This window comes from Colobus angolensis, unplaced genomic scaffold (genome assembly GCF_000951035.1).
Source record: "Colobus angolensis palliatus isolate OR3802 unplaced genomic scaffold, Cang.pa_1.0 Scaffold51, whole genome shotgun sequence".
In the NCBI taxonomy this organism is placed as follows: Eukaryota; Metazoa; Chordata; class Mammalia; order Primates; family Cercopithecidae; genus Colobus; species Colobus angolensis.
In genome coordinates, this window is record NW_012118599.1 from 10,464,307 (window position 1) to 10,490,174 (window position 25,868).

Here is a 25,868-nt window from a genome sequence, read left to right on the forward strand (position 1 = left end):
GGTCAAAGTTCCTTTCTATGCATACTAGAAGTATTCTCCCACTACCCTTCCCTAAGGTAGTTTGAACAGGCTCTCTTTGTTTATTTTTGCCTGTGTGCCCTTTCCTGGAAATGGAATGAATTGAAATGGAAAAACACTCTCTACTTTCTTGGATTTACTGCATTCTTTCTTTCTCTTTATTATGCTACCTTTCTAAAACTCTGAAACTTCTACCTGTATTCTCTTTTCAAGGTTTTATATGTTTGGTAGAAAAGTTTATCTTCGAGAATATGCAGAAAAGAGTAATAAAAAAAAGTATTGGAAAAGATGAGTAATTGAGAAATATTAATTATCCTTTACAGGTATTAAAACCGGTTATAAAGCTAAAAGAATTAAAATGTTATGATCGTGGTGTCAGACCAGATGTTCAGATCAATAGAAAAAACTGGAAAGATAACAAAGAAATTAGCTCCCTTATACATAAGAATTTAATATAGGATAAGTGACTCTTTTTATAAATCAGTGTAAAGAGAAGAAGTTAATATGTGATTTGGGATGACTGACTAAAAGTGGTTTTTTTTTAAACTTCTAAAGTAGAAGTTCTCAAACTTTTTGGTTTCATGATCCCATCACACGCTTCAGAATTTTTGAAGATCCCAAAGAATTTTTGTCTATGTCTATTTTAAATCTGTCAATATTAGCTATATTTCAAATTTAAACTGAGAAGTTGTTAAAATATTAATTTGGTGATTCATTTAAAAATAACAAAAACCTCTTACATGCTAACATAATAGCATGGTTTTCTAAAACATTAACTGTATTTATTTTATAAAAAGAAGAAGGCAGCCTGATTTTAAGATTAATCAATGAAACCACAAAGAGGATAAACAGATTTGAATGTACCATATCAAAATTTAATGTCTCATTTTTTAAAATTGTAACTCAAATGTGAATATAATGTAAACATCAATATACAACACAACTATAAATAATTTTAATATTTAAAGAACTGACAAAAATCAATAAGTGAGTGTCACATAGGTTAATCAGGAAAGAACATAAGAGTTTATAGGATAAAATAAATGAAAAACTCTCAACATAAACATAAAAATGTAAATGTAAAAACATAAAAATGTAAACCTAAAACAACCATTAAAAATGTCAGATTATAGATAAAAGGGTAATGAAACTTACATTCTCATAAATTATAGTTAGAAATATGTATTGCGTCCAGGTGCAGTGGCTCACGCCTGTAATCCCAGCACTTTGGGAGGCTGAGGCGGGTGGATCACTAGGTCAGGAGATCGAGACCATCCTGGCTAACACAGTGAAACCCCGTCTCTACTAAAAAAGTACAAAAAATTAGCCGGGCGTGGTGGCAGGCCCCTGTAGTCCTAGCTACTCGGGAGGCTGAGGCAGGAGAATGGCGTGAACCCGGGAGGTGGGGCTTGCAGTGAGCCGAGATCACGCCACTGCACTCCAGCCTGGGTGATAGAATGAGACTCTGTCTCAAAAAAAAAAAGAAATATGTATTGCTACAAAATTTGAGGAAACAGCTGAATAACATGCATTTATAGCCTTAAAATATACATGACCTGTGTCATGTGAACATCTGTGTTAACAGAATCTGTGTGAAAAAATGCTGTGTGTAAGAAAGTGCTTATGGTGGCACTATTTACCATAGAAAAAAATGTAGGCAATGATTACATTAATTATTGTTTAATCTACCCAATGGAAGATTAAACACTCATTGGAGGAAGAAACATTCACCATGAATATACAATAAAAAGGGAAAACACGTTATGAAGTTAAGTGAGCTAAGAAAGATTAAATTGGGTATTCAGGAGGATCAAAACTATGTTTAACAACAACAAAAAATCTCCTATTGCTACTAAGTAAACATACTGGAAAGAAGTCTAGCTAATTAATTACTGTCTTTAGGTGTCAGAACTCTGGATTTTCTTTTTTAGTGTTTCTACTTTTCAGAATTTTCCAAACTTTTTGTAGACGTCAGTTTTTATCATACGAAAGAATATAGTCTTTAATTTTAAAAATACTTATTTTGTTTCTTTAATTTAATTTTATTTTTTTGGCACAAACACCAACCAAGTCTCTGGTTAAAAGCTAGGAGAAAAGGCTGTGTTCTTCAGACCTCCTGCTATAGATGTGTTGCCTCTGGACTCCTCCTTTCTTTTTAAGATTATACATTCCTGGTGGTACCCACTTAGCTCTGAGCACCTTTCTTGAATTACAACACAGAGTCCTGCCTTCTCTTCCTTTTTTAAAGAAAACCCCACTTCTAGATTAGCAGATGAAGCTTGTTTTGGCCTCACACCATCCAGGTGAGGTGCGGTGGCCAGGCTCAATTCCGTCTACCTGAGAGATGCAGTTCTTGCCACACACAGAAGTTGTAGCTTCCCTTTGCTAGTGATCTGTGTTCTCCTTCTGCGACTGTTTTGTCTCCCTCTTGATCTTTCGCTTCATCTGTCATGTAAGTAAAGATAGGGACTGTTTAGGCTGGGTGTGATGATGTCTGCTTGCTCAGAGGGTTTCTTGATCGAACCAGCTCCAGCATTCCTTCATGCTATTTATCAGTCTGGCAGTTGCTGCTGCTGCAACAGGAACCTCTTTCTTGTCTCCTCCCTGTTGCTAGTGGTAATTCTGCTACTGAGGACCTGCATGAAGTTCTCCTCCCTTTGCTAACCTGCTTTGTAGGCTGCAACAGTCAGCACCCTCCAAGTCATGAGCATGGGTCAACAGCAACTGAAGAGGACTTTGCGGTGGGAAGGGGAAGGGTTGTGGTCGTCCTGACTGAAGGTCCATCCCTGTGCTGCCCCCAACCCTGCTCTCAGATACACATCACGGCCCTCTGTGGCTGATTCCACAGTCGGTCATGACCTCTCTAGCCTCAGTTCCAATAGAAGTAAAACAAACAGACAGGATCGGGATCTCACAGGTTTCTCCATTTTAAAATGATAAGAGGGTGCCTGCAAAAGCTTTACTCTCTTCCCAGTCTTGGATTTGAGTCTCTCCTGCTCTCCTGGTCCTGAAATTGCCAAATCTCAAGCAATACTCAGCTCCCACTAGAGCCAACAGGGGTTCTCCTGGATTAAAAAAATGATGACATCTCTACCCCATATTCCACTCATAGCTACAAGTAAAAGACATATTTTTATTTTTCTTCGAGATAGCATCTTACTCTGTCTCCCAGGCTGGAGTACAGTGGCACAATCATAGCTCGCTGTGCCCTCAACCTCCCGGGCTCAAGCAATCCTCCTGTCTCACCCACCCAAGTAGCTGAGACTATAGGTGTACCATCATTCCCAGCTAATATTTTTAATTTTTTTTTGTAGAGACGAGGCCTTCCTATGTTGTCTAGGCTGGTCTCAAACTCCTGAGCTCAAAGGATCCTCCCACCTAGGCCTCCCAAAGTGCTAGGATTACAGGCATGAGCCACCAGACCCAGCAGAAGACATATTTTTTAATTGTAAGGTGTTTATGCCTCGGAGAAGTAAACCTAAAGTAAAAGTTTTGCAAATATCTTGAGGACATTTCAAAATTATACAAGGTTAAATAGGTGTGGGTTATGATGATGGGCAGTGGGAATTACCTAATAAAATATCTTCACCTTAGTAAAGTTGGTAGCTATCTAGCAATTATAAAACTTGGGAGATCTCTTTGTCCTGTGGTTCCTGAACATGGTGATGATAGGGAGATTTTGTGAAATGGGTTTTAGTTCTTTGTACAGTTTATAGATCATGAAAATCTGTTGTCATATAAATCAAGAAGGATAATGTAGACTGCCTGAGGAAACACAATGCTTATCCTCATTCCCACAAGCACTGTGACCTGAAACACAAACCCGACCAAACAAATACATAACACTTGCCTTTTTCTGTGTCTTCCTGACCAGTTGTTTTTCATTTTTTTCTGTCCTAATAACTGATGCTAGACTGACAAAAGAAAAGTTCACTGCCCTGCCCTAACACTGTCATCATTATCCACAAGAACAGGACATCCTTGGCCCCTCTTCTCAGTGCTAGCGTGGCCATTGTCCCTATCTCAGAGTTCGATTTTTCTGTTCCATAACCTGAGGCTCCACCATAGTTTCTGTCTTTGAGAACTCTGGCCACAAACCCTAATATCAAACATCAAAAGCTACATTAGAATGGACTTATACTAGTTTCTAAAATTTTGACATTTAGCTAGTATTTCCTTTTATGTAACTGAATATATGTACATGTAAATCAGAATTATATAATTCCCTCTATGTAACCAAATATATGTATATGGAAATCAGAATTATATAGATACTATATTATTAGATTTTATATTATCATTAGATATTATATAATTATATAGATATTAAAAATAGATTTTCTCACAGTCAATTATAAAATGTATATCTTCACCACAATATAATTGTAGCATTATTTTTAGTGGCCAAAACTCTCTTTAAAGCATATTTCCAAAAAATGATTTTTCTGTTGTAGAATTACATCATTCCTTCTGGTGACTTGTTGATGTTGTCTCCGTTTTGGCTGCATAGAAATCCAAAGTATTTTCCTGAGCCTGAATTGTTCAAACCTGTAAGTTATCTCTTTCAGTATATATTATTCTTTAATTTTAATTTCTTTTTATTTCAGGAGTGTAAATTCATAAATTAATTAGGACTATATAATTAAGCAGCCATATTTCTCTTGTAACTAAGAACAAAGTTGACTATGAAGTATAGAACAGATTTGCAATATAGACAATGCAACATTTACAAATCAGTTAGAAAAGTTTTTGTAATAAACTTCTCTAACTTGAAAATAAATTTTACATCAAACCAGAAGGGCATGTTCAAGTAAATAAGCCTATTTTTGATAGAAGACTTATTTCATGTTCTTCAGGCAGTTGCCTCTGTCATTGGTTTCCAAGGAGTACAAAAAATACAAATAAAGCAAAATAAAACTGTGATCTGCTGTTTCTTAGAATTGGAAAGTTACAGGGCTGAACAGAATGTTAAGAGGTCATTTAGTCTGTTCTCTGCCTTTAGGTAAAACTGTCAAAAATGGCATCTAGATGCATTCATTCTGCATCCCAAGCTTTTTCCAACAGGCAGGGATGTCAGTGTCTTATTACTAAATTTATTACCAACAGCAATTTTATGATGGAGCCTGAGACCTTATTATAAATATTCTTCCTTTTCTTAGGTCAATTCTGTGGTTGATTTACCTTATCATTTACATTTACCACTTAACAGAATTTTTTTAAAACCTTTTTATTTATAAGTTCATGTTCCAAAAACACAATTGTGTCTAATATTAATAACAGGGTGGAAAAAATTACCAACAACCCTGCAACTTTATATGCAAGGATTAGCTGTACAAGGTCATTTTTAGCCTAGAGAAATAAAGTTAAGCTTATTTATATAAGGCTGATTTGGAAAAAAAAATGTTTTCTTCCCACAGGAACGTTGGAAAAAGGCAAATTTAGAGAAGCACTCTTTCTTGGACTGCTTCATGGCATTTGGAAGCGGGAAGTTCCAGTGTCCTGGAAGGTCAGTGAGACAGCTGGGCCACATTTATCCAGAAAGTCTGCAGAAAGATGATGGCTCAGAGGGGGACAACTTTGGCTTAATCTCTTTATGTGTGTGTGTGCCTGTGTGTGTGTGTGTGTGTGTGTGTGTATTTAAACTTTAGGGAAATCCAGAAGAACACATTTGTCTGGTTGACCTGTGGTCCTGTGCAGTGTCTCTGTGGGAATATCTAAAGTGGCTTCTGATAGAGGATCTCATGAGAAGAGAACTTTATACTTGCCAGATGCCGCATCAAAGCAGCATTTATGGTTCAAATTGTCAGCTTTCGTACAAACATAATTGGAAGTGATTTGAGTACTACCTTCTTTAAAAACAAAGATAGAATTATGTTTCTTTTACTACAACATTGTCATGGATATTTGCTAGAGTTATAGAACATCTTTGACTTGGAGCATAGCAGGAGATTACTAGATGGTTTTGGTCTATGGTGTTGGTTTGTGACACTTTCTTTTGATATCTTTTGTAGTTAAATTAATCTGGCCCTCAGCGCTCCTCCTCAGTGTGATACCCTGTTCTAATGCAAGTGTCCATTGTTTAATGAAAGTTATTATTATCTTTATCTGTTCAAGCAGAAAAGATTTTTGAACATCTCATCTGTGCCAGGCCCTCTGCTAAGCTTCAGAGAGCACTGAGGAAGACCAACATGGTCCCTGACTTAATAGAATTTACAATCTACATTAAATATGTCCCATTTCTTCATTCGGGATGATTCTGTAGGGGAAACGTCAGTACCTGTTTATGACAAAATCTTACTCAATGAATGTAAAAATCCATTAAATTTTTATATTTGAAAAATTGTAGTTTCTTGAAGTCAGTCATCTTCACTATTTGAACAGTAATGCCAGCCCATATTTTCAGTCATTACTTGCTCCACAGTATCCATTCCATCCTTCTGTTTTTCATGTGTTTAGAGTATCAGTATGATTTTAGTAATTTACGCTTGCCCTAAAATAGTATTAATTAGTCTTAGCCAATCATGGAAATTCTATCCTCATTTTAGACATTATTCTAGAAACCTAAGCCTAAGCAAATGGGTTCTTGGTGTTTTGCTGAGCTGCTTGTCCTGAGGTAGGAGTTGAGCTAAACTGGCCAATCAGAGTGAAAGGAGAGACTTCTTCAGGATGAGGCCCCATTCATCCTGTCCCACTAGATATGAACAAGGAAGCATGCAGCCTCAGATGTTACTAGCAGTAAGTTCAAGAGGAATAAGCTGTATGATGGTGCAGTCTGTAGATGGCAGAGCAGAAATATATTAGGAGCCTGAATCCCTGAAATCTCGGTAATATTATTTTGTTGCTAAATTCATCAGTTTTGAGGAACTTGTCTACTTTCTGTTATGTTAGATAATAAGTGTCCTTACTTTTCAAGTCAGTTTTAGTTGAGGGTTCCATTGTTTAGAGCTGAATACCCACCATGTACTGACATGCCAACCATAAAACTCCAAAGTTGTAATTGAGTGTCAGTTACTTTAGGGACATTGTATAACACACAACAACATTAGCAACAAAAACCCATCATGCTCATCCTGCCTCTTGTATTATTTTCCCTTTAGAGAAGCAGTTCTTAAGCCAATAACAAATTTCTTGTTTTTGTCACATACCAAGTCTCAACGTCCTAAGAACAGCTCTTCTAAAAACAATAGATGCTACTTTTTTTCAGGTGTCTTTATTTCACTATGTATATACAAACATACACACACACCTATATATTGGTATTAATTTGCTTTATTTGTATTTTATTTATATATACCTATATATAGGTGTGTGTATATATATACCAATAGCAACTAAAGAATTTATTATAATCATCCTTGACCTGGAGCTAGCAGTATTTTAAACCAACGACTGCTATCTCTTGCAATGGAGTATATAGTATGGGCCAACTATCAAGGATTACCTACTCACTACTATTTCTAAGAGGGGCTGTTACTACCTTCCATGATGGCTTTTGAAGCTAACAGACATTCTTTTTGAGTTTGAAAGTAATTGGTATAGTAAAGGGAACCATGACGCTGCAACTCAATCAATAGTATCTTCTTTAGACATAAACTACGTATTTTTAGAGTGCACTGAGCTCTTACTCTGTGCTAGGCAGTGTTCTGGGTACCATAGGGACTTTGTGCATGAGTAAGACATGTTCTCAACCCACATGAGAAACAACTTAGTAGGGGCGAAGTGGACATTGAATTAATAAATAACTGCAAGGATATCTGGTTGAGAGATGCCAAAGCATCACACTGAGCTTCAAGAGAAAGGATACGTCTGGATAAGATGATCTCAGAAGATTTCCTGGGGAAAGTGGCAGAAGATCTTTTAGCTTGAGACAACAGAATGAACAAATGGTTACTAAGCACAGAGGCGTGTGGCTTAAGGCCTTATGGTTTTACTGTTACTGGGACCAGATTAGAGTGGTGAGAAATAAGACTGAAAAGGTACACTGGCCCAATTGAAAAGGCCCCGTAATACCTGATGTATGAGTTTATTTGCAGCTCACATGGCACTAATAAAAAACTAAAAGGTTTTGGGCAGAATGGATTTGTGTGAAGCGTGACTTAGGTTATATGGTCATGCTAATATTCTGTGTGTGAGACGTGGAGTAGTAGAATCTGCCAGATTTGGAAGATGATTAGAAGTGTGGGTCAGGTGAGAGGAAGGCTTTGAGGTGGACTGTGGCTTTAAATCCAGGTGTCTGGTAGAGGTGGTGGAAATAGAGAAATCAGAAACAAGAGAGAGTCTGGGAGCAAGATCTTAAGTTTTCCTTTGAAAGTCAAGTATGTCAAAATAGATATCAATCTTAACCAAAATCTACCAGTTAAATATAAATGTTGAGTACATGTGACCTATTTAAGAAACCTCATTAAGTTTAGTTTTCTACTGTTTCTGTTTTAAAATGTCGTTATTTTTTTCTTATTATTTATTAATTATTTTAAACAGCCAATTCATGAAATGTTTTGTTTCTAAAGAGAAATAAAATAGAAAATTGCCCAGGAAAGCAAATGACTTCATTTGGACAATGTATACCAAGATAGATTTTTTTTGCACTAGAAATTTAATCCCACAAATCCTTAGTTGTAATCCCCAGAAAATTGCACTCATTCTTGATTTGTGTTCCAGGAGCCAATTTATTTTCTCATGCACCAAGTACTCAGTGAGTCAGAGAAAGTTGCCTGTAATATGGCTGATGATCAAAGTTTGTCATAAACACACACTCTTATGGCCTTGCAGCTGTCACTTGTTGGAGTTCAAACCACTGAGGTGGTATAAGAACCCCTCTCACAAGTAAACACAGAAGGTTGTGCTGATTTAACTCAGTAAGTACTCGGTGCTGCCGTGGGATAACAACTAAAAATCAGAATGGAAGAACTGTAGTTCCTCTTCCTATTTGTGGGGGTTCTGAAAGTAGGTTTGGAGCAGGATCCCACTGCTAGGCACTTCCTTATAGAACATGGAAGAAAATCTTTCTAGTAATTCTGCTACTGGAGAAGTCTGGTGATCTGTTTTTGTTTTGTTTTGTTTTGGAAAAACAAACAGGAAAGAGCAGCATGAACCACCAGACTTCTTCAGAAATTGTAGCTTGTAAAGTGAAGAGTCTCATTATAGTGGACAGTGTCACATTAAACTGTACTATTTAAATGGAGGAATAAGACGGAGGACTTTCAGTGTAGAGGATAACTCCTTTGAGTGAGCATCTCTGAGAGTTGATGATCTTAGGGTTATGCTTACTATACCTGTCCCCTGGAACACACACCAAAACCAACAAGCTTGATTTTCCTTGGTTCTGATTCCCCCAAGAGACTGCCTGGTTGGCTGTGTCATCGTGCAAATTGATAGGCTTAAACTCCAGTATAAAACAACAGCCCTGATCTTTGGCAAGATTAATCTGCTTATAAAGGCATGCTTGGATAAGAAGAGGGTGTAATAAGAGGAAGGCTGCAATACTTGAGAAGTGAAAATGAAGCATGGATTCCTCAGGAATAGAAAGTGTGATTTTTACTTTTTGTGTGTGTTTGGGTCTTTCATGTATTCTGGGGAGTCCTAGGCCACAAAGTCATGGACTTGTCTTGAATTCCTAATGAAAAATCACACATCTATTGGAAAATTAATTAAAATCAGAGGTCCATCTAATAGTAATTTAGTAGTACTGTTTTTAACCAAACATCTCTGGAGCATCTAGTATTAATACAATTATTCTTTTATTCGATAACTATTTACTGAGTGTGTGCTCTGTGTCAGGATGGGGTTCTAACAGTTATCATGGAAAACAAATGAGATGGAGCCCCTTTCCTTGAGGATGTTATATTCTCACCCAAGTCACTTTATTAAAAACTGGGAAGAGTCAAAGACTCATAACATTTCTGAATTGGTTATAATGTGGTTGGGGAAATGAGACAGCAGTATGAAAAACAAGCCCTACTTAACAGCTTAAGATGGCACATGACAAATGCCAGAAGACTCAGATATGTAACAACTGCCATAAGAATTTGGAGGAAGGGCTATTAGAAAAGGCTTTTGGACTAGATGAGAATAATCAGTAAACAACACAAAAGAAAGCTCAGCTTCCTAAGATTCAGCAGTATCAAATTTCAAGGGAAGAAAACAAATTAAGTGCTCACAGGAATATAATGTACTGATATGTTAGTGATAGCAAGGCAATCATATATTTGAGACTTTTGATGCTCTGAGCACTTTTTTTCTATATATTTATGTTAAAGATAATGCCATTTTAAAAGCTGTGCCTTGTATAGTAAATATCTGCACGCTCTTGTATTTGAGAAGTGTTATTAGTAGCTTTCTGCCTTTCATACTTAGAAATAGCTGATTGCTTTTAAGGTATGAGCAAATTTAAATCCCCATGGATTTAATGACAATTTAAAAATCCAATCTATTCTGAGGAATTTGTTCCATAAACAAATGCATTCCCTCAACTCTAGTTGTTAAATATAATTAAAGGAACTGTATTTACTTGTATAATTGTTTCTTAATGTTTTCACAAGAGTGTGCACAGATCCTGGAGAGTATATAAAAGGGGGTTAGGAATGAGGGTAGGAAAGGTGAATGTGGCTAATTCTAAGACTCTGAGCCAGGTTATCAGAATCCTTATTGATTTTTAGTCATGCTTCTGTCTTCCCACCTTTTTGCAAAGGAGCAACAAGTCACTCAAAGGAACATAGAAACCATTGGCAAAATTGCCGTCATTATTTTCCTGGCCATTTCATTTTGATACTTCATTATGAAGCTAAGATATAAGTATGTCAAGAACAGAAGCAGCAATTCAAGAGTGATCTTTTTTTCTTTTCAACTTTTATTTTGGGTTTGAGGGGTACATGTGCAGGTTTGTTACGTGGCTAGATTGAGTGTCTCTGTAGTTTGATGTACAAATGATTTGTCACCCAGGTAGTAAGCACAGTGCCCAATACGTAGTTTTTTGAACCTCACCCCCCTCCCATGCTCCACCCTCAATGAGGCCCTCTTTGTGTCCATGTATATTCCATGTTTTGTTCCCACTTATAAATAAGAACATACTATATTTGGTTTTCTATTCCTGTATTAATTCATTTAGGATAATGGTCTTCAACTGCATCCATGTTGCTGCAAAGGATAGGATTTCATTCTATTTTATAGCTGCATAGTATTTCATGGTGTTATTATGTACCACGCTTTCTTTTTCTTTTCTTTTCTCTCTCTCTTTTTTTTTCCCTTTTTTTTTTTTTTTTTTTTTTTTGAGACAGGCCCTGTTGCCCAGGCTGAAGTGCACTGGCATGATCGTAGCTCACTGTAGCTTCAACCTCCTGTGCTCAAGCATCCTCCCACCTCAGCCTCCTGAGTCACTGGCCCTACAGGCATATGCCGTAGTGGCCAGCTCATTTTTAAAACAAATTTAGTAGACACAAGTTCTCACTATATTTCCTGGGTTGATCTTGAACTCCTGAGCTCAAGTGATCCTCCCACCTTGGCGTCCTAAAGTGCTAGGATTACAGGCATAAGTGACTGCACCGCGCCCCACATCATTTTAAATCTAGTCCACTGTTAATGGGCATCTAGGTTGATTTCATATCTTTTCTATTGTGAATAGTGTTGCAATGAATGTATGAGTGCATGTGTATTTTTGGTATAATCATTTATATTCCTTTGGGTGTAATGGGATTGCTGAGTCAAATGGTAGTTCTAAGTTCTTTGAGAAATCTCCAAACTGCTTTTTATAGTGACTGAACTGTCTTACATTCCCATCAGCAATGTATAAGCATTGCCTTTTCTCCTCAACCTCACCAGCATCTGTTATTTTTTGCCTTTTTGATAACCATTCTGGCTGATATGAGACGTTATCTCATTGTGGTTTTGATTTGCATTCCTTTAATGATTGATGATGTTGCACAGTTTTTTATATGCTTGTTTTCCACGTGTATTTCTTCTTTTGAGAAACGTCTGTTCATATTCTTTGCCCATTTGTTAAATGGGGTTGTTTGTGTTTTGCTTGTTGATTTAAGTTCCTTATAGATTCTGGATATTAGACCTTTGTCAGATGCATATGCCAAATATTTTCTCCCATTCTGTAGATTGTCTGTTTACTCTGTTGATAGTTTCTCTTACTGTGCAGAAGCTTTTCAGTTTAATTAGGTCCCACTTGTCTATTTTCATTTTTGTTGCAATGGCTTTTGGAGACTTTATCATGAAATCCTTGCCAAGGCCTATCTCCAGAGTGGTATTTCCTAGATTTTCTTTCAGAGTCATTATAGTTTCAGGTCTTACATTTAAGTCTTTAATTCATCCTGAGTTGATTTTTGTATGTGGTGAAAGAAGGAGTCAGAAAGAAGTTTCAACCTTCTACATATGGCTAGCTGGTTTATCCCAGCACCATTTATTGAACAGGGAGTCCTTTCCCTGTTGCTTGTTTTTATTGCTTACTTATTTGATCTGATATTTTTAGGTGTGCAGCTTTATTCCTGGATTTTCTAACCTGTTCCATTGGTCTTTATGTCTGTTTTTGTACCAGTATCATGCTGTTTGGGTTACTGTAGCCTTATAGTATGGTTTGAAGTCAGGTAACGTGATGTCCCTGGCTTTCTTCTTTCTGCTTAGGATTACTCTGGCAATTTGGGCTCTTTTTTTGGTTCTATTTGGATTTTAGAATAGTTTTTTTCTAATTCTGTGAAAAATGGCATTGGTAGTTTGATAGGAATAGCATTGAATATTTAAATTGCTCTGGGCAGTATGACTATTTTAATAATATTGCTTCTTCCTTTCCATAAGCATGGAACGCTTTCCCCATTTGTTTGTGTCATCTCTGATTTCTTTCCTCAGTGTTTTTTTAATTCTGAATTTAAATATATTTTACCTCCCTGGTTAGCTGTGTTCCTAAGTATTTTATGTGTGTGGCTGTTGTGAATGGGAGTGCATTCTTGATTTGGCTCTCAGCTTGGGCGTTGTTGGTGTATAGAAATACCACTGATTTTTGCATATTGATTTTGTATTCTGAAACTTTACTGAAGTTATTTATCAGCTTTAGGAGATTTGGGACAGACTGGGGTTTTCTAGGTATAGAATCATAGCATTTGTGAAGAGAGATAGTTTGATTTCTTCTCTTCCTGTTTGGATGCCTTTTATTTCTTTCTCTTGCCTGATTGCTCTGGCTTGGACTTCTAGTACTAGGTTGAATTGGAGTGTGAGAGTTGGGCATTCTTGTCTTCTTTCAGTTTTCAAGGGGAAGGGTTCCAATTTTTGCCCATTCAGCATGATGTCAGTTATGAGTTTATTATAGATGGCTCACATTATTTTGAGGTATGTTCCTCCTATGCCTAGTTTGTTGAGGGTTTTTAACATGAAGGAATGTGGAATTTTATCGAAGGACTTTTCTGCATCTATTGAGATGATCATTTTTTTTTGTTTTTAGTTTATGAGATGAATCACATTGATTGATTTGTGTGTATTGAACCAATCTTGTATCCCAGGTAAATAAAGTAAACAAAGTAAGCTTTATTTACTTTAAAGTAGACTTTATTCCAGATATACAAAGTGTGGTGGATTAGCTTTTTGGTATAGGGCTGAAATCAATTTGCTAGTATTTTGTTGAGAATTGTTGCATGTCTGTTATTCAGCAATATTGACCTGAAGTTTTCTCTTTTCATTGTCTCTGCCAGATTTTGGTATCAGAATGATGCTGTCCTTACAGAAAGAGTTAGGGAGGAGGCCCTTCTCCTTGACTTTTTTGAATAATTTCAGTACCACTCATTTCAAGATTGGTACCAGCTCTTCTTTATGTGTCTGGTAGAATTCAGCTGTGAATCCATCTGGTCCAGGGCTTTTTTTGGTTGTTAGATTATAATATAATAATGAGTTTTCATTCCATTTCAGAAGTCATTATTGGTCTTTTCAGGATTTCAATTTCTTCCTGGTAAAATCTTGGAAAGCTGCATGTTTCCAGGAACTCATTCATTTATTCTAGGTTTTCAAGTTTGTGTGCATAGATGTGTTCATAATACTCTCTTAGGGTTTTTTAAATTATTTCTGTGGGGTTGGTTGTAATGTCCTCTTTGTCATTTCTGATTGTGTTTATTTGGATCTTTTCTCTTTTTTTTATTAATCTGTCTAGCTGGTGATCTATGAATCTTACTTATTCTTTCAAAAAACAAAGTTTCAGTTTTCTTATAAATCTTTTGTATGGATTTTTGTATCTCGATTTTTGCATCTCAATTTTGGTTCAACTCCAATTTTGGTCATTTATTTTCTTCTGTTAGCTTTGGGGTTGGTTTGTGCTTGGTTTTCTAGTTCCCATAGGTGATATTAGATTGTTAAGTTGAGATCTTTCTAACTTCTTGATGTAGGCATTTGATACTGTAAACTTGCCTTTTAACACTGCTTTAGCTGTATCTCAGAGATTCTGGTATGTTGTATCTTTGTTTTCATTCATTTCCAAGTGTTTGTTTTTATTTCTGCATTAATTTCATTCTTTAAAGTCATTCAGGAGCAGGGTATTTAATTTATATCTAATTATATGGTTTTGAGAGATGTTCTTGGTATTAATTTCTATTTTTATTGCACTGTGGTCCAAGAGTGTGGTTGGTATGGTTTTGGTTTTTTGAATTTGTTGAGTATTGCTTTTATGACCCAGCATGTGGTCAATCTTAGAGTATGTGCCATGTGCATATGAGAATAACGTCTATTCTGTTTTGGGTGGAGTATTCTGTAGATGTCTGTTTGGTCCATTTGGTCAAGTGTTGAATTTAGGTTCTGAATATATTTGTTAGATTTTCTGCTTTGATGGCTTTTCTGACACTGTCAGTGTGTTGTTAAAGTCTCCCACTATTATTGTGTGGTATCTAAATCTCAATATAAGCCTCTAAGAATTTTTTATGAATCTGGGTGCTCCAGTGTTAGATTCATGTATATTTAGGAAAGTTAAGTCTTCTTGTTGAATTTAATGCGTTATCATTATGTAACACCCTTCTTTGTCCTTTTTGAGCATTGTTGGTTTCAAGTCTCTTTTGTTTGAAATAAGAATAACAACCCCTACTCTTTTTTTATGTTCTGTTTGCTTGATAGATCTTTCTCTATCCCCTTACCTTGAGCCTTTGGTGTCATTGCATATGAAATGGGCCTCTTGAAGACAGAATACAGTTGGGTCTTGTTTCTTTATCCAGCTTGCCACCCGGTGCCTTTTAAATGGGGTTCTTAGCCTGTTTATATTCAAGGTTAATATCAGTATGTGAAGATTTGATCTTGTCACTGTGTTGTTCACTGGTTCTTAAGTAGACTTAATTATGTAGTTGCTTTATAGTGTCAGTGGGCTATGTACTTAAGTGTGTTCTTGTGGTGGCAGATAATGATCTTTTATTTCTATGTTTAGTGTCCCTTAAGGACCTCTTGTAAGGCAGGTCTAGTGGTAATGAATTCTGTTTACATTTGCTTGTCTGAAAAGGATTTTATTTCTCCTTCGCTCATCAATCTTAGTTTTGTTGGCTATGAAATCCTTGGTTGGAATTTCTCTGCTTTAAGGATGCTAAATATACACCCCAGTCTCTCATGGCATGTAAAGTTTCTGCTGAAAGTTTCACTGTTAGCCTGATGGCAATTCCTTTGTACATGATCTGCCCCTTCTCTGTTGCTGCCTCTAAGATTTTTTCTTTTGCATTGACTTTGGAGCATCTTATGAGCATGTCAACCTCTCTAGTGAAGTTGAGGAAATTTTTGTGGACGATATACTGAAATATGTTTTCCAAGTTGCTTGTTCTCTCTCCATCTTTTTCAAGAATGCCAATAAGTTGTAGGTTTGGTCTCTTAACATAATCTCATATTTCTAAAAGATTTTGTTCATTTTTATTAATTATTTTGTCTTTATTGTTGTCTGCCTGCATTGATTTGAAGGAGCTGTCTTCAAGCCCTGAGATTCTTTCCTCAACTTGGTTTACTCTGTTATCAATGCTTCCAATTGCATTCTGAAATTCCTATGGCGAATTTCTCATTTCTAGAAATTCAGTTTGGTTCTTTGTTAAAATGGCTGTCACATCTTTCAACTCTTGGACCATTTCAGTGTTTTCCTTGTATTGGGTTTCAGCCTTCTCCTATATCTTGATGAGCTTCCTTGCCATCCAGATTCTGAATTCTATATCTGTCATTTCAGCTATTTCAGGCTGGTTGAGAACTATTGCTGGAGAGCTAATGTGATAGTTTGGAGGTTAAAAAATGCTCTGGCTTTCAGAGTTGCCAGAATTATTGCACTGGTTTCTTCTCATCTGTGTGAGCTGATGTTCTTTTAATCTTCGAAGTGGCAGTCTTTTGGATGGAACATTTTGCTTCTTATATTCTTTGATACCTGATATGGTTTGGATCTATGTCCCCACCCAAATCTCATATTGAATTGGAATCCTCAGTTTTGGAGGTGGGTACTGGTGGGAGGTGATTGGATAATGGAGATGTTTTCCATGAATGATTTAGCAGCATCCCTCTTAGCTCTGTCCTCATAATACTGACTGAGTTCTTGTGAGATCTGGTTGTTTAAAAGTGTATAATACTTCCCCCATCTCTTTCTTGCTCCTGCTCCTGCCACGTAAGAAGCTTGCTCCCCCTCTGCCTTCCATCATGATTGGAAGCTTCCTGAAGTTCAGCCCCTACCCACCCCACCAGAAGCAGAAGGCACTATGTTTCCTGTATAGCCAGCTGAACCATGAGCCAATTAAACCTTTTTTCTTCATAAATTACAGTCTCAGGTATTTCCTTATAGCAATGTGAGAATGGACTAATACAATGCCCTTGAGGATTTGGTTGTGGTATAAGTTGGATTTAGTTGACTGGCTTCGTATCTGGATGTTTTCAGAGACCCAAGGCTCAGCTCAGCACTCCTGGACTGGGTGCTCTAACCCAGGAGGGCTGGGAGCAGGCCCACAGCTTTGTTCTGGGGCCCCTTGAGGTTAAAGCATGGACTATGCTGGAGCATTTGAGGTGTTTCCAGTCTGTTGGCAATAATACCTGACTGGAGCTTCTGGCAAAGGTGCTCTGGCAGGGCAGTGGTGGGCCCCTATGTGCATGTATTCCAGTGAGGTGGGGACAGGGGGATGCTATGGGTGAGTGTACATCAGTGTGGGAAGGCTGCAGGTGGGTGCATGCCGGCAAGGTGCAAAAGTGCTCCAGTGGGTATGCAGCGTCTGCCAGTGAAAGAACTATTGTGGTGGCCACTGACAAGCACTTTGGCTGGGCAACTGAGGCTGGGCTGCATGTATTTGCAGCCAGGCAGGGACCCTGAGAGAGGCCAGCAGACTGGGGTGTGCTCAAACCAGACTGGCCCTGTCCCATGGACAAGACAGCCCCACTTTCTCCAGGTCCAGCAGCTAACAAAGGCAAAAGTCACCTAAAGGAGTATGGTGAGCTTTGCGGGATGAGTGTCCATGGCCATGCTCCACTATAGACATTCCCATGTCAAACCCTCTGGGCTCCTTCCAGGCTGGAATTCTGTTTCTGCCAACTCTCCAGGCAATTATCACTGGCAGCTCAAATGTCCATGGGAGTTGTGAGATCTCCCATAGCTAGGATCCCAGAAGTCCATGGTGAAGGTGAGCCACTCCATGCCTATTTCACTCACCCTTTCCCTAGAAGGCTCTTGGGCCCAGAAATGAGTCCTGGTGCTCGGCAACCCCCTGCAGTGTTCCCAACTTTCTCTACTTTCAGCCTGTGGTCTGTGTACTTTTTCTGTCCACTCTCAATACCTTCTTTCCAAAGACCTGTTCGGAGTATGCTGGTCTCCTTGATAGTCTGGTCTCTTTCAGTGGGAGAGTTTCTTCCTGGCTGTATCTAGTTGGCCATCTTGGCTCCCTAAAAAAATTAACAGTGATTTTTGATATTTAGACCAAAGTAATTCTAAAACAAATTATGTTTATTTCTGAGTAAAGATTTCAGGATGACACCCTTTTCCTTTATTTACAAAGTAGGTCTCTAGCCCCTGTCCTGTGCACAGAATACCTGGGCAGGATGTGTCTCTATGGAGAGAAAGAAAGGCCACTTAAGGTTGGATATCCTTTTTTTTCTCCCATGGACTTTCTCATCTCATCTTAACTGAATGACTACTCTTTAATAAGTTAGTTATCTCCAATGTTCAAAAGAAATTTCATTCCTAAGAAAAGGGAACTAGAATTAATACTGTGCTATGTTACAATATTGTCCATAGGTTATTATCTCCTCATCACCTAATCCTTCTCCTCCCTTTCTAACAGTTTTAATTTTCATTTGGATATCCATGGGGATTCTGAAGCACTGATTCCACTGCCAGCTCTGTAGAGATGGAACGCTTCCCTAAGACAACCAGCACATGACGTCCCTGCCCCCTCTCTCCTTTACAGTAGTGATTGGTTTAGGTATTGGCAGATGTTTTAAGCAGGAAAATTAACTGCTAGGGTTTCTGTTGAGACTTCTGGGTCTAAAATAATCATTCCTTCAGGATCTTCATAAAGACACATTTGACCCCAGAAACTGATGCAGCTATTTTGAGACTAGAAAAGCAGACAATATTATGCTGAAGTTGATAATATAAAACAGAGCAGTAGAAGGAATCTGACTCCATAGCAACATAACTGAGCTGCTGGAATGACCTCTTCCTGAAGCCAGCATGAGCCACAGGTTTTTCACGTATATAAAGCAATGCATTTCCTTCAGTGTATAAATAAGTATAATGTGTCATTTATGTTCCTTGCAACCAAAAGTATCCTCAGTAATATAATTCCCTTAAAAGCAAGAGTTTTCTTTCAAGAATTATTGAACTCCATGAAATCTTATATTAGCACTTACTAATCATATAATTGCTTTCTAAATAACCTGTGCTTTTTTAAAGGCCAGAGCTTCATTTACTTTGGTTATATCAGTAAAGACTGTCAAATGCCTGTCTCAGACACTGATGACACCCACTGCTATAGAATTACGGCCCTGTTCTCCAGGTGCCATAGATGTTCCACACACTCCTGAGCCCAGGACTCTGACTCTGATGTTGCTCTGAGCACCTGTGCCCTGAATACTGGGACCACCACTGCCACAAAAATGCCTGTGCCCTAGAACTGGTCCTACTGTGGTTACCAGCATGCCCTTGTGACAGATCCAGCACCAAGAGGATACCTTTGGCTAGGACTTCCCCCAGTGTCCTAGGAGGCCCCAGGAAAAATAATAGCAGGAAGACCACAGCAACCTTTGACACTAAGGCCCTTTAAAACTTTCATCACTACTGCTGCCTTCAAATACGTCTACAACCTTGGCCACTGAGGACCCCCACAGTCCTGCCAAATATTGATTACAGCTGATGGAACTGCACAAACTATGCCACCACATCCTATTCACTTAGCATAGCACTCACTCACAAATGAAAATATTTCCCCACAAATCCAGTCCATCAGTCTTGAAGAGATGACTGCTCCCTCAAATGCACAGATATCATTGCAAGGTCATAAACACATACACAAAGGAAAAATGACATCACCAAAAGACCTCTATAATTTTCCAGTAAGAAACCCTAAAGAACTAGAGATCTATAAGCTTCCTAAAAAGGAATTCAAAATAATCATTTTAGAGAAACTCAGCAAGATACAAGAGAATTCAATAATATCAATCAGAACAATAATACATGAATAAAACTAGAAGTGAAGCAAAGAGATGGAAAGATAAAAAGAAAGCAAACATAAATCCTGGGGCTGAAAAATACAGTGAATCAACTGAAAAAATGCAATAGGGAACTTCAACAACAGACTCAACCAAACAGAAGAAAAAATCTCTGAGATTGGCCAGGCGCGGTGGCTCACGCCTGTAATCCCAGCACTTTGGGAGGCCGAGGCAGGCGGATCACGAGGTCAGGAGATAGAGACCATCCTGGCCAACATGGTGAAACCCCATCTCTACTAAAAATACAAAAAATCAGCCGGGCATGGTGGTGCATGCCTGTAGTCCCAGCTACTCGGGAGGCTGAGGCAGGAGAATGGTGTGAACCCGGGAGGCGGAGCTTGCAGTGAGCCAAGATTGTGCCACTGTACTCTAGCCTGGGCGACAGAGCGAGACTCTGTCTCAAAAAAAATCTCTGAGATTGAAGATAGGTCTTTTGAAATTATCCAGACTAAGCAGAAAAAGTTGAAAAGAGTAAAGTAAACCTATGGGACTTAACGGACACTAATCATGAAACCAACGTATGCATCATAGAAGTCTCAGAGGAGGATTGAGAAAGGGGAAGAAATCTTATTTAAAGAAGTTATGGCTCAAATTTTCCCAAACCCGGAGAGAGATATGGACATTTACACCTGTGAAACTCAAATGTCTCCAAACATGTTCAACCCAAAGAGAACTTCACCATGCCACCTTATAACCAAATTGCCAAAAGTCAAAGACAAAGAAATTTAAAAGCAGCAAGAGAAAAGTGACTTGTCACATACAAGAGAACCTTTATGTAACTATATTGTACTTTTCAGGAGAAACTTTGTAGGCCAGAAAAGAATGGGATGATATATTCAAACTACTAAAAGAAAAAACACTCTGAAAACCAGTAATACCATATCTGGCAAAGCTATCCTTCAAAAATGAAGGTGAGATAAAGATATTTCCAGACAAACAAAGCTGAAGGAGTTCATCACTACCATACCTGCCTTCTAAGAAATGCTAAAGGCACTTCTTCAAGCTTAAATGAAAGGACACAAATTAATAACATAAAAATTCATGAAAGTATAAAAGCCATTGGTCATGGTAAATATATAGTCAAAATCGGAATATTATAGTCCAATAATGGTGTTATATAAATGCGTTTTAACTACAGAAAAAAAGATTAAACACAAAAGTATTAAACATAACTATAGCTACAATATTTTGTTAAGAGATACATAATATAAAAAGCAGTAAATTGTGACATCAAAAACATATAATGCACATGGGGGTGGGAGAGAAGTAAAATGTAGAGTTTCTATAGGCAAATGAAGTTAAATTGAGTGCACCCTTGGATAGGAATGAGGTATAGTGTAGTACTGGTTTTATTAGGTTAAAATATATTGCTATAAGTATGTTTTCTGTAAGACTCATAGTGACCACAAAGCTAAAAGCTACAGTAGATATACAAGAGATAAAGAGAAATGAATTAAAGCATACCACTACAGAAACTAACCATATCAGAAAGGAAGATAGCAAGAGAGGAACAAAGGAACAAAGGAACTAAGGAACTACAAAACAGAAAATTTTTACAAAATGGCAATAGTAAGTTCTTACCTATAATTAATTACTTTACATGTAAATGGATTAAATTATGTAGTCAAAAGTCACATAATAACTGAATTGGTAAAAAACAAAACAAAGCAAACAAACAGAAACAATACCCAAGTATATACTGCCTATAAAATGCTCCCTTGAGGACACATATAGGCTGAAAGTGAAGGGGATGGAAAAAGATATTCCATGTAAATGTAAACCAAAAGACAGCAGGGTTAGCTCTGATTAAACAAAATAGACATTAATTCAGAAACTGTAAAATAAGACAAAGAAGGTCATTATATAATGATAAAGGGATAAATTCATCAAGAGGGTGTAACAGTTGTAAATATATGTGTACCCAACATCACAGCATCTAAATATACAAAGCAAATATTAACAGATCTAAAGGGATAAATAAATATCAATGCAATAATAGTAGAGGACTTAAATACCCCACTTTCAACAATAGAGAGATCATCCAGGAAGAAAATCAATAAGGAAACATTGGACTTGAACTACATTTTAGACCAAATGGACCTAACAGACATATACAGAACATTTCATCCAATAGCAGCAGCATACACATTCTTCTCAAGCACCTGTATCTAGTATATGATATTCTCCAAGATAATCGGTCATATAGTAGACCACAAAAAAATTTAAGAAAGTTGAAGGCATGTCAAGTGCCCTTTCTTACCACAGTGGTATGAAACTAGAAATCAATAACAGGAGGAAAACTGGAAAATTCACAAATATATGGAAATTAACATACTACTGAATAACAATGGGCCAAAAAAGACATAACACTTCGTTTAAATTTTGAGACAAGTAAAAATGGAAACACATCTGATATGGTATGGATGTGTGTCCCCTCAAAATCTCATGTTGAAATGTGATCTTCAGTATTGGAGGTGATCCTATTGGGAGGTGTTTGGATAATGAGGGGAAATCCTCCATGAATAGCTTGGGGCTGTTGTGTGGCAATGAACTACTGCAAGATCTGATTGTTAAAAAGAGTTTGGGACCTCTCCCATTTCTCTCTTGCATTCTCTCTCGCCATGTTGCATGGGGCTCCCCTTCACCTTCTTCCATGATTATAACCCTCCTGAGGCAGATACTGGCACTATGCTTCATGTACAGCCTGCAGAACCATGAGCCAAATAAGCCTCTTTTCTTTATAAATTCCCTAGTCTCTTCATAGCATTCCTTCATAGCAACACAAATGGACTAACACAACAACATACCAAAACTTACAGAATGCATCAAACACAGTTCTAAGAGGGAAGTATGTAGTGATAAACACCTACATTAGGGATAAAGAAAGACCTCAAACAATCTAAATTTACAACTCAAGGAACTAGATAAAGAAGAATAAATGAAGCACAAAGTTAGCAGACATATGGAAATAAAGCTCAAAGCAGAAATAAATGAAATAGAGACTAGAAAAACAATTTAAAAAGTCAACAAAAAAGTTTTTCAGTTAAAAAATTAAGCCTTGAAAAATGATATATCTTTTGGTGGACTGATGAAAAGAGAGAGAAGACAAATAAATCAGAAGTGAAAGAGGACAACAGATAATATGTAGGATCATAAGAGATTACTATGAGCATTTAAATAAAACAAGTTAGATAACCTAGAAAAACTAGATTAATTTCCAGAAACATAAAACCTACCAAGACTGAATTATAAAGAAATAGAAAATCTTAACAGACCAACAAGTAAGGAGATTGAATCACAAATTAAAAGTCTCCCATAAAAGAAAAACCCATGAACTGTTTCCCTTCTGAATTTTACTGAACATTTAAAGAATTTATACAAATTATTTTCCAACTCTTCAAAAAAATTGAAGAGAGAACACTTCCAAACTCATTTTACAAAGCATTACCCTGACACAAAAGTCAGACAAGGACACTACAAGAAAAGAAAACTACAGGTCCATATTCTTGATGAACATAAATGCAAAGCTTCTACAAAAAAAAAAAATACTAGCATTTGTATTCAACAGCAAATTAAAAGGATCATACACCATGATCAAGTAGTATTTATCCCTTGGATGCAAGGGTGGTCCAACTTATGCAAGTGAAGAATGTCATATACCACATTAACCAAATGAAAAGCAAAAATTATATGATTTTATCAATGGATGCAGAAAAAACATTTGACAAAACTTAACATCTTTTCATGATAAATAACGGTCAACAAATTGAGTATAGAAGGAAAGTACCTCAACATAATAAAGCCCATATATGACAAGCCCACAACTAACATCATACTTAATGGTTACAGATTAGAAACTTTTCTCTGTGACCAGGAACAAGACAAGGATGCCACTCCTGCTACTTGTATTTGACATAGTACTGGAAGTTGTAGCCAGAGCCATTAGGCAAAAAAAGAAATAAAAGGAATCCAAATTAGAAAGGAAGAAGTAAAATTATGACTGTTCACAGATGGTATGATCTAATATGTAGAATCCACTGCCCCCAAAACACTGTTAGAACTAATAAATGTACTCAACAAAGTAGCAGGATACAGTATGAACACACAAAAAATCCATTGCATTTTTATATACTAACTGAAAAATCTGACAAGGAAACTATGAAAGCAATCCCATTTATAATAGCATAAAAATGAATAAAATAATTAGGAATTAGCTAAACCAAGAAGATGAAAGACTTATACATTGAAAACTATATAACATTGCTGATAGAAATTAAAGACATAGATGAATAGATATGTATCCCATGTTTGTAGATTGGAAGACTTAATAATGTTATAGATGCCAGTGCTACCCAAAGCAGACTGCAGATTCAATGTAATCCCAATGATGTTTTTTTTTTGGCAGAAATAGAAAAGCCTATTCTAAAATTTATATAAAATTTCGAGAACCCCAAGTAGCCAAAACAATCTTGAAAGAGAAGAACAAAATGGAGGACTCTCATTTTCTGATTTCAAAACTTACTACAAAGCTACAGTAATTAAAACAGTGTGCTACTGACATAAAGATAGACATGTAGACCAATACAATAGAATAGAGAGCCCCAAAATAAACCCTGGTATATATGGTCAAAGGATTTTTGACAAAGATGCTAAGACCATTCAATAGGGAAAAGGCAGTCTTTTCAATGGATGGCGCTGGAAAAACTAAATATCTACCTGCAAAAGAATGAAGTTGGAGCCTTACCTAATACCATACACCAAAATTAACTCAAAATAAAATAAAGACTTAAAACTATAAAAATCTTAGAAGGAAAAACAGAGCACAAGCTTTATGACATTGGATTTAGCATTAATTTTTGGATATGACACCAAAGGCACAAACAGCAAATGAAAAATAGACAAAGTTGGACTTTATGAAAATTTTAAAATTTTGTGCATCAAAAGACGGTATCAACAAAACAAAAAGGCAACACACAGAATGGGATAAAATATTTGCAAATTACGTATCTGATAAGGGTATTAGTATCCATTATGCATAGAGAACTTCTAAAATTCAACAACAACAAAATAACCCAATTCAGAAATGAGCAAAGAACTTAAACAGTCGTTTCTCCAGAGAACATACACAAAGGAACAGTAAACACATGAAAAGATGCTCAACATCATTAATCATTAGGGAAATGCAAATCAAAACTCCATTGAGATACCACCTTACACCTGTGAAAGTTGATTATACAAAATAAAGTCATTTATGTCATACCCAACTAAAATGAGTCAAGAAGTCATGAGGAAAACACTAAGGTTACATACACCTGTTTTTTTTGTTTGTTTGTTTTTTTAAGTCTTATAAGCTCAATCCAGATCTGCATGGACCCAACCATAATTTAAAGACCCACCTGGCAACTGCTGAAACTCACCTATCAGAGCTCACTAGCTCTTGTAAGATGCTGCCAGCACCAGTGAACTTTCTCTCAAAACAATTTGTATAACTTTCCCTTGCCCTAGTAAACTCTAACCATTTCTTTGTTCTGTCGGCATAACAGAGGCCACAGTCTGTGTGTGTGCCCTGAGTTGCAATTGTATTCCTTATATATTCCAAACAAAACCTCTTGCTTAGAGATTCATCTCTATATAATTTTGAGTTGGCACATCCATTAGAATGACTACTGTAAACAAAGAAATTAACAAGTGTTGGTGAGGATGTGGAGAAATTGGAACCTTTATGCATTATTGGTGGGAATGTAAAATGGAACAGCTGCTGTGGAAAACAGTATGGCAGTTATTCCGGCATTTTAAAATTGCCGTATGATCCAGCAATTCCACTTCTGGATATATATCCAAAGGAAACAAAATCAGTATCTCAAAGAAATATTTGCCCTCCAAGGCTCATTGCAGCATTAAACACAATAGCCAAAATATTAAAGCAACCTAAGTGTTGATTGATGAATGGATAAAAAAAGTGATATATATATTCCATATATATTCTCCATATATAATATATATGTTCTCTGTATATTATATATTCTCCATATATAAAATATATTCTCCATATATACTATATATATTCTCCATATATAATATATATATTCTATATATATATAGAGAGAGATATATGGAATATTTTTCAACCTTATAAAAGGAAATCCTGCCATTTGCAACAACATGAGTCAACCTGGAAG

At 36.8% G+C, this 25,868-nt stretch overlaps 1 protein-coding gene across 2 annotated transcripts in view; it reads left to right on the forward strand.

Annotated features, from left to right (window-relative positions):
* LOC105524867 (24-hydroxycholesterol 7-alpha-hydroxylase) overlaps positions 1–25,868 on the forward strand; it is a 103,368-nt gene that overhangs the window by 59,994 nt on the left and 17,506 nt on the right. For both annotated transcript variants that reach the window (XM_011960292.1, XM_011960291.1), the window contains exons 9-10: positions 4,473–4,568; positions 5,436–5,524. In XM_011960292.1, coding sequence (XP_011815682.1) covers positions 4,473–4,568; positions 5,436–5,524 — 185 coding nt within the window. The remainder of the gene's footprint in view (positions 1–4,472; positions 4,569–5,435; positions 5,525–25,868) is intronic.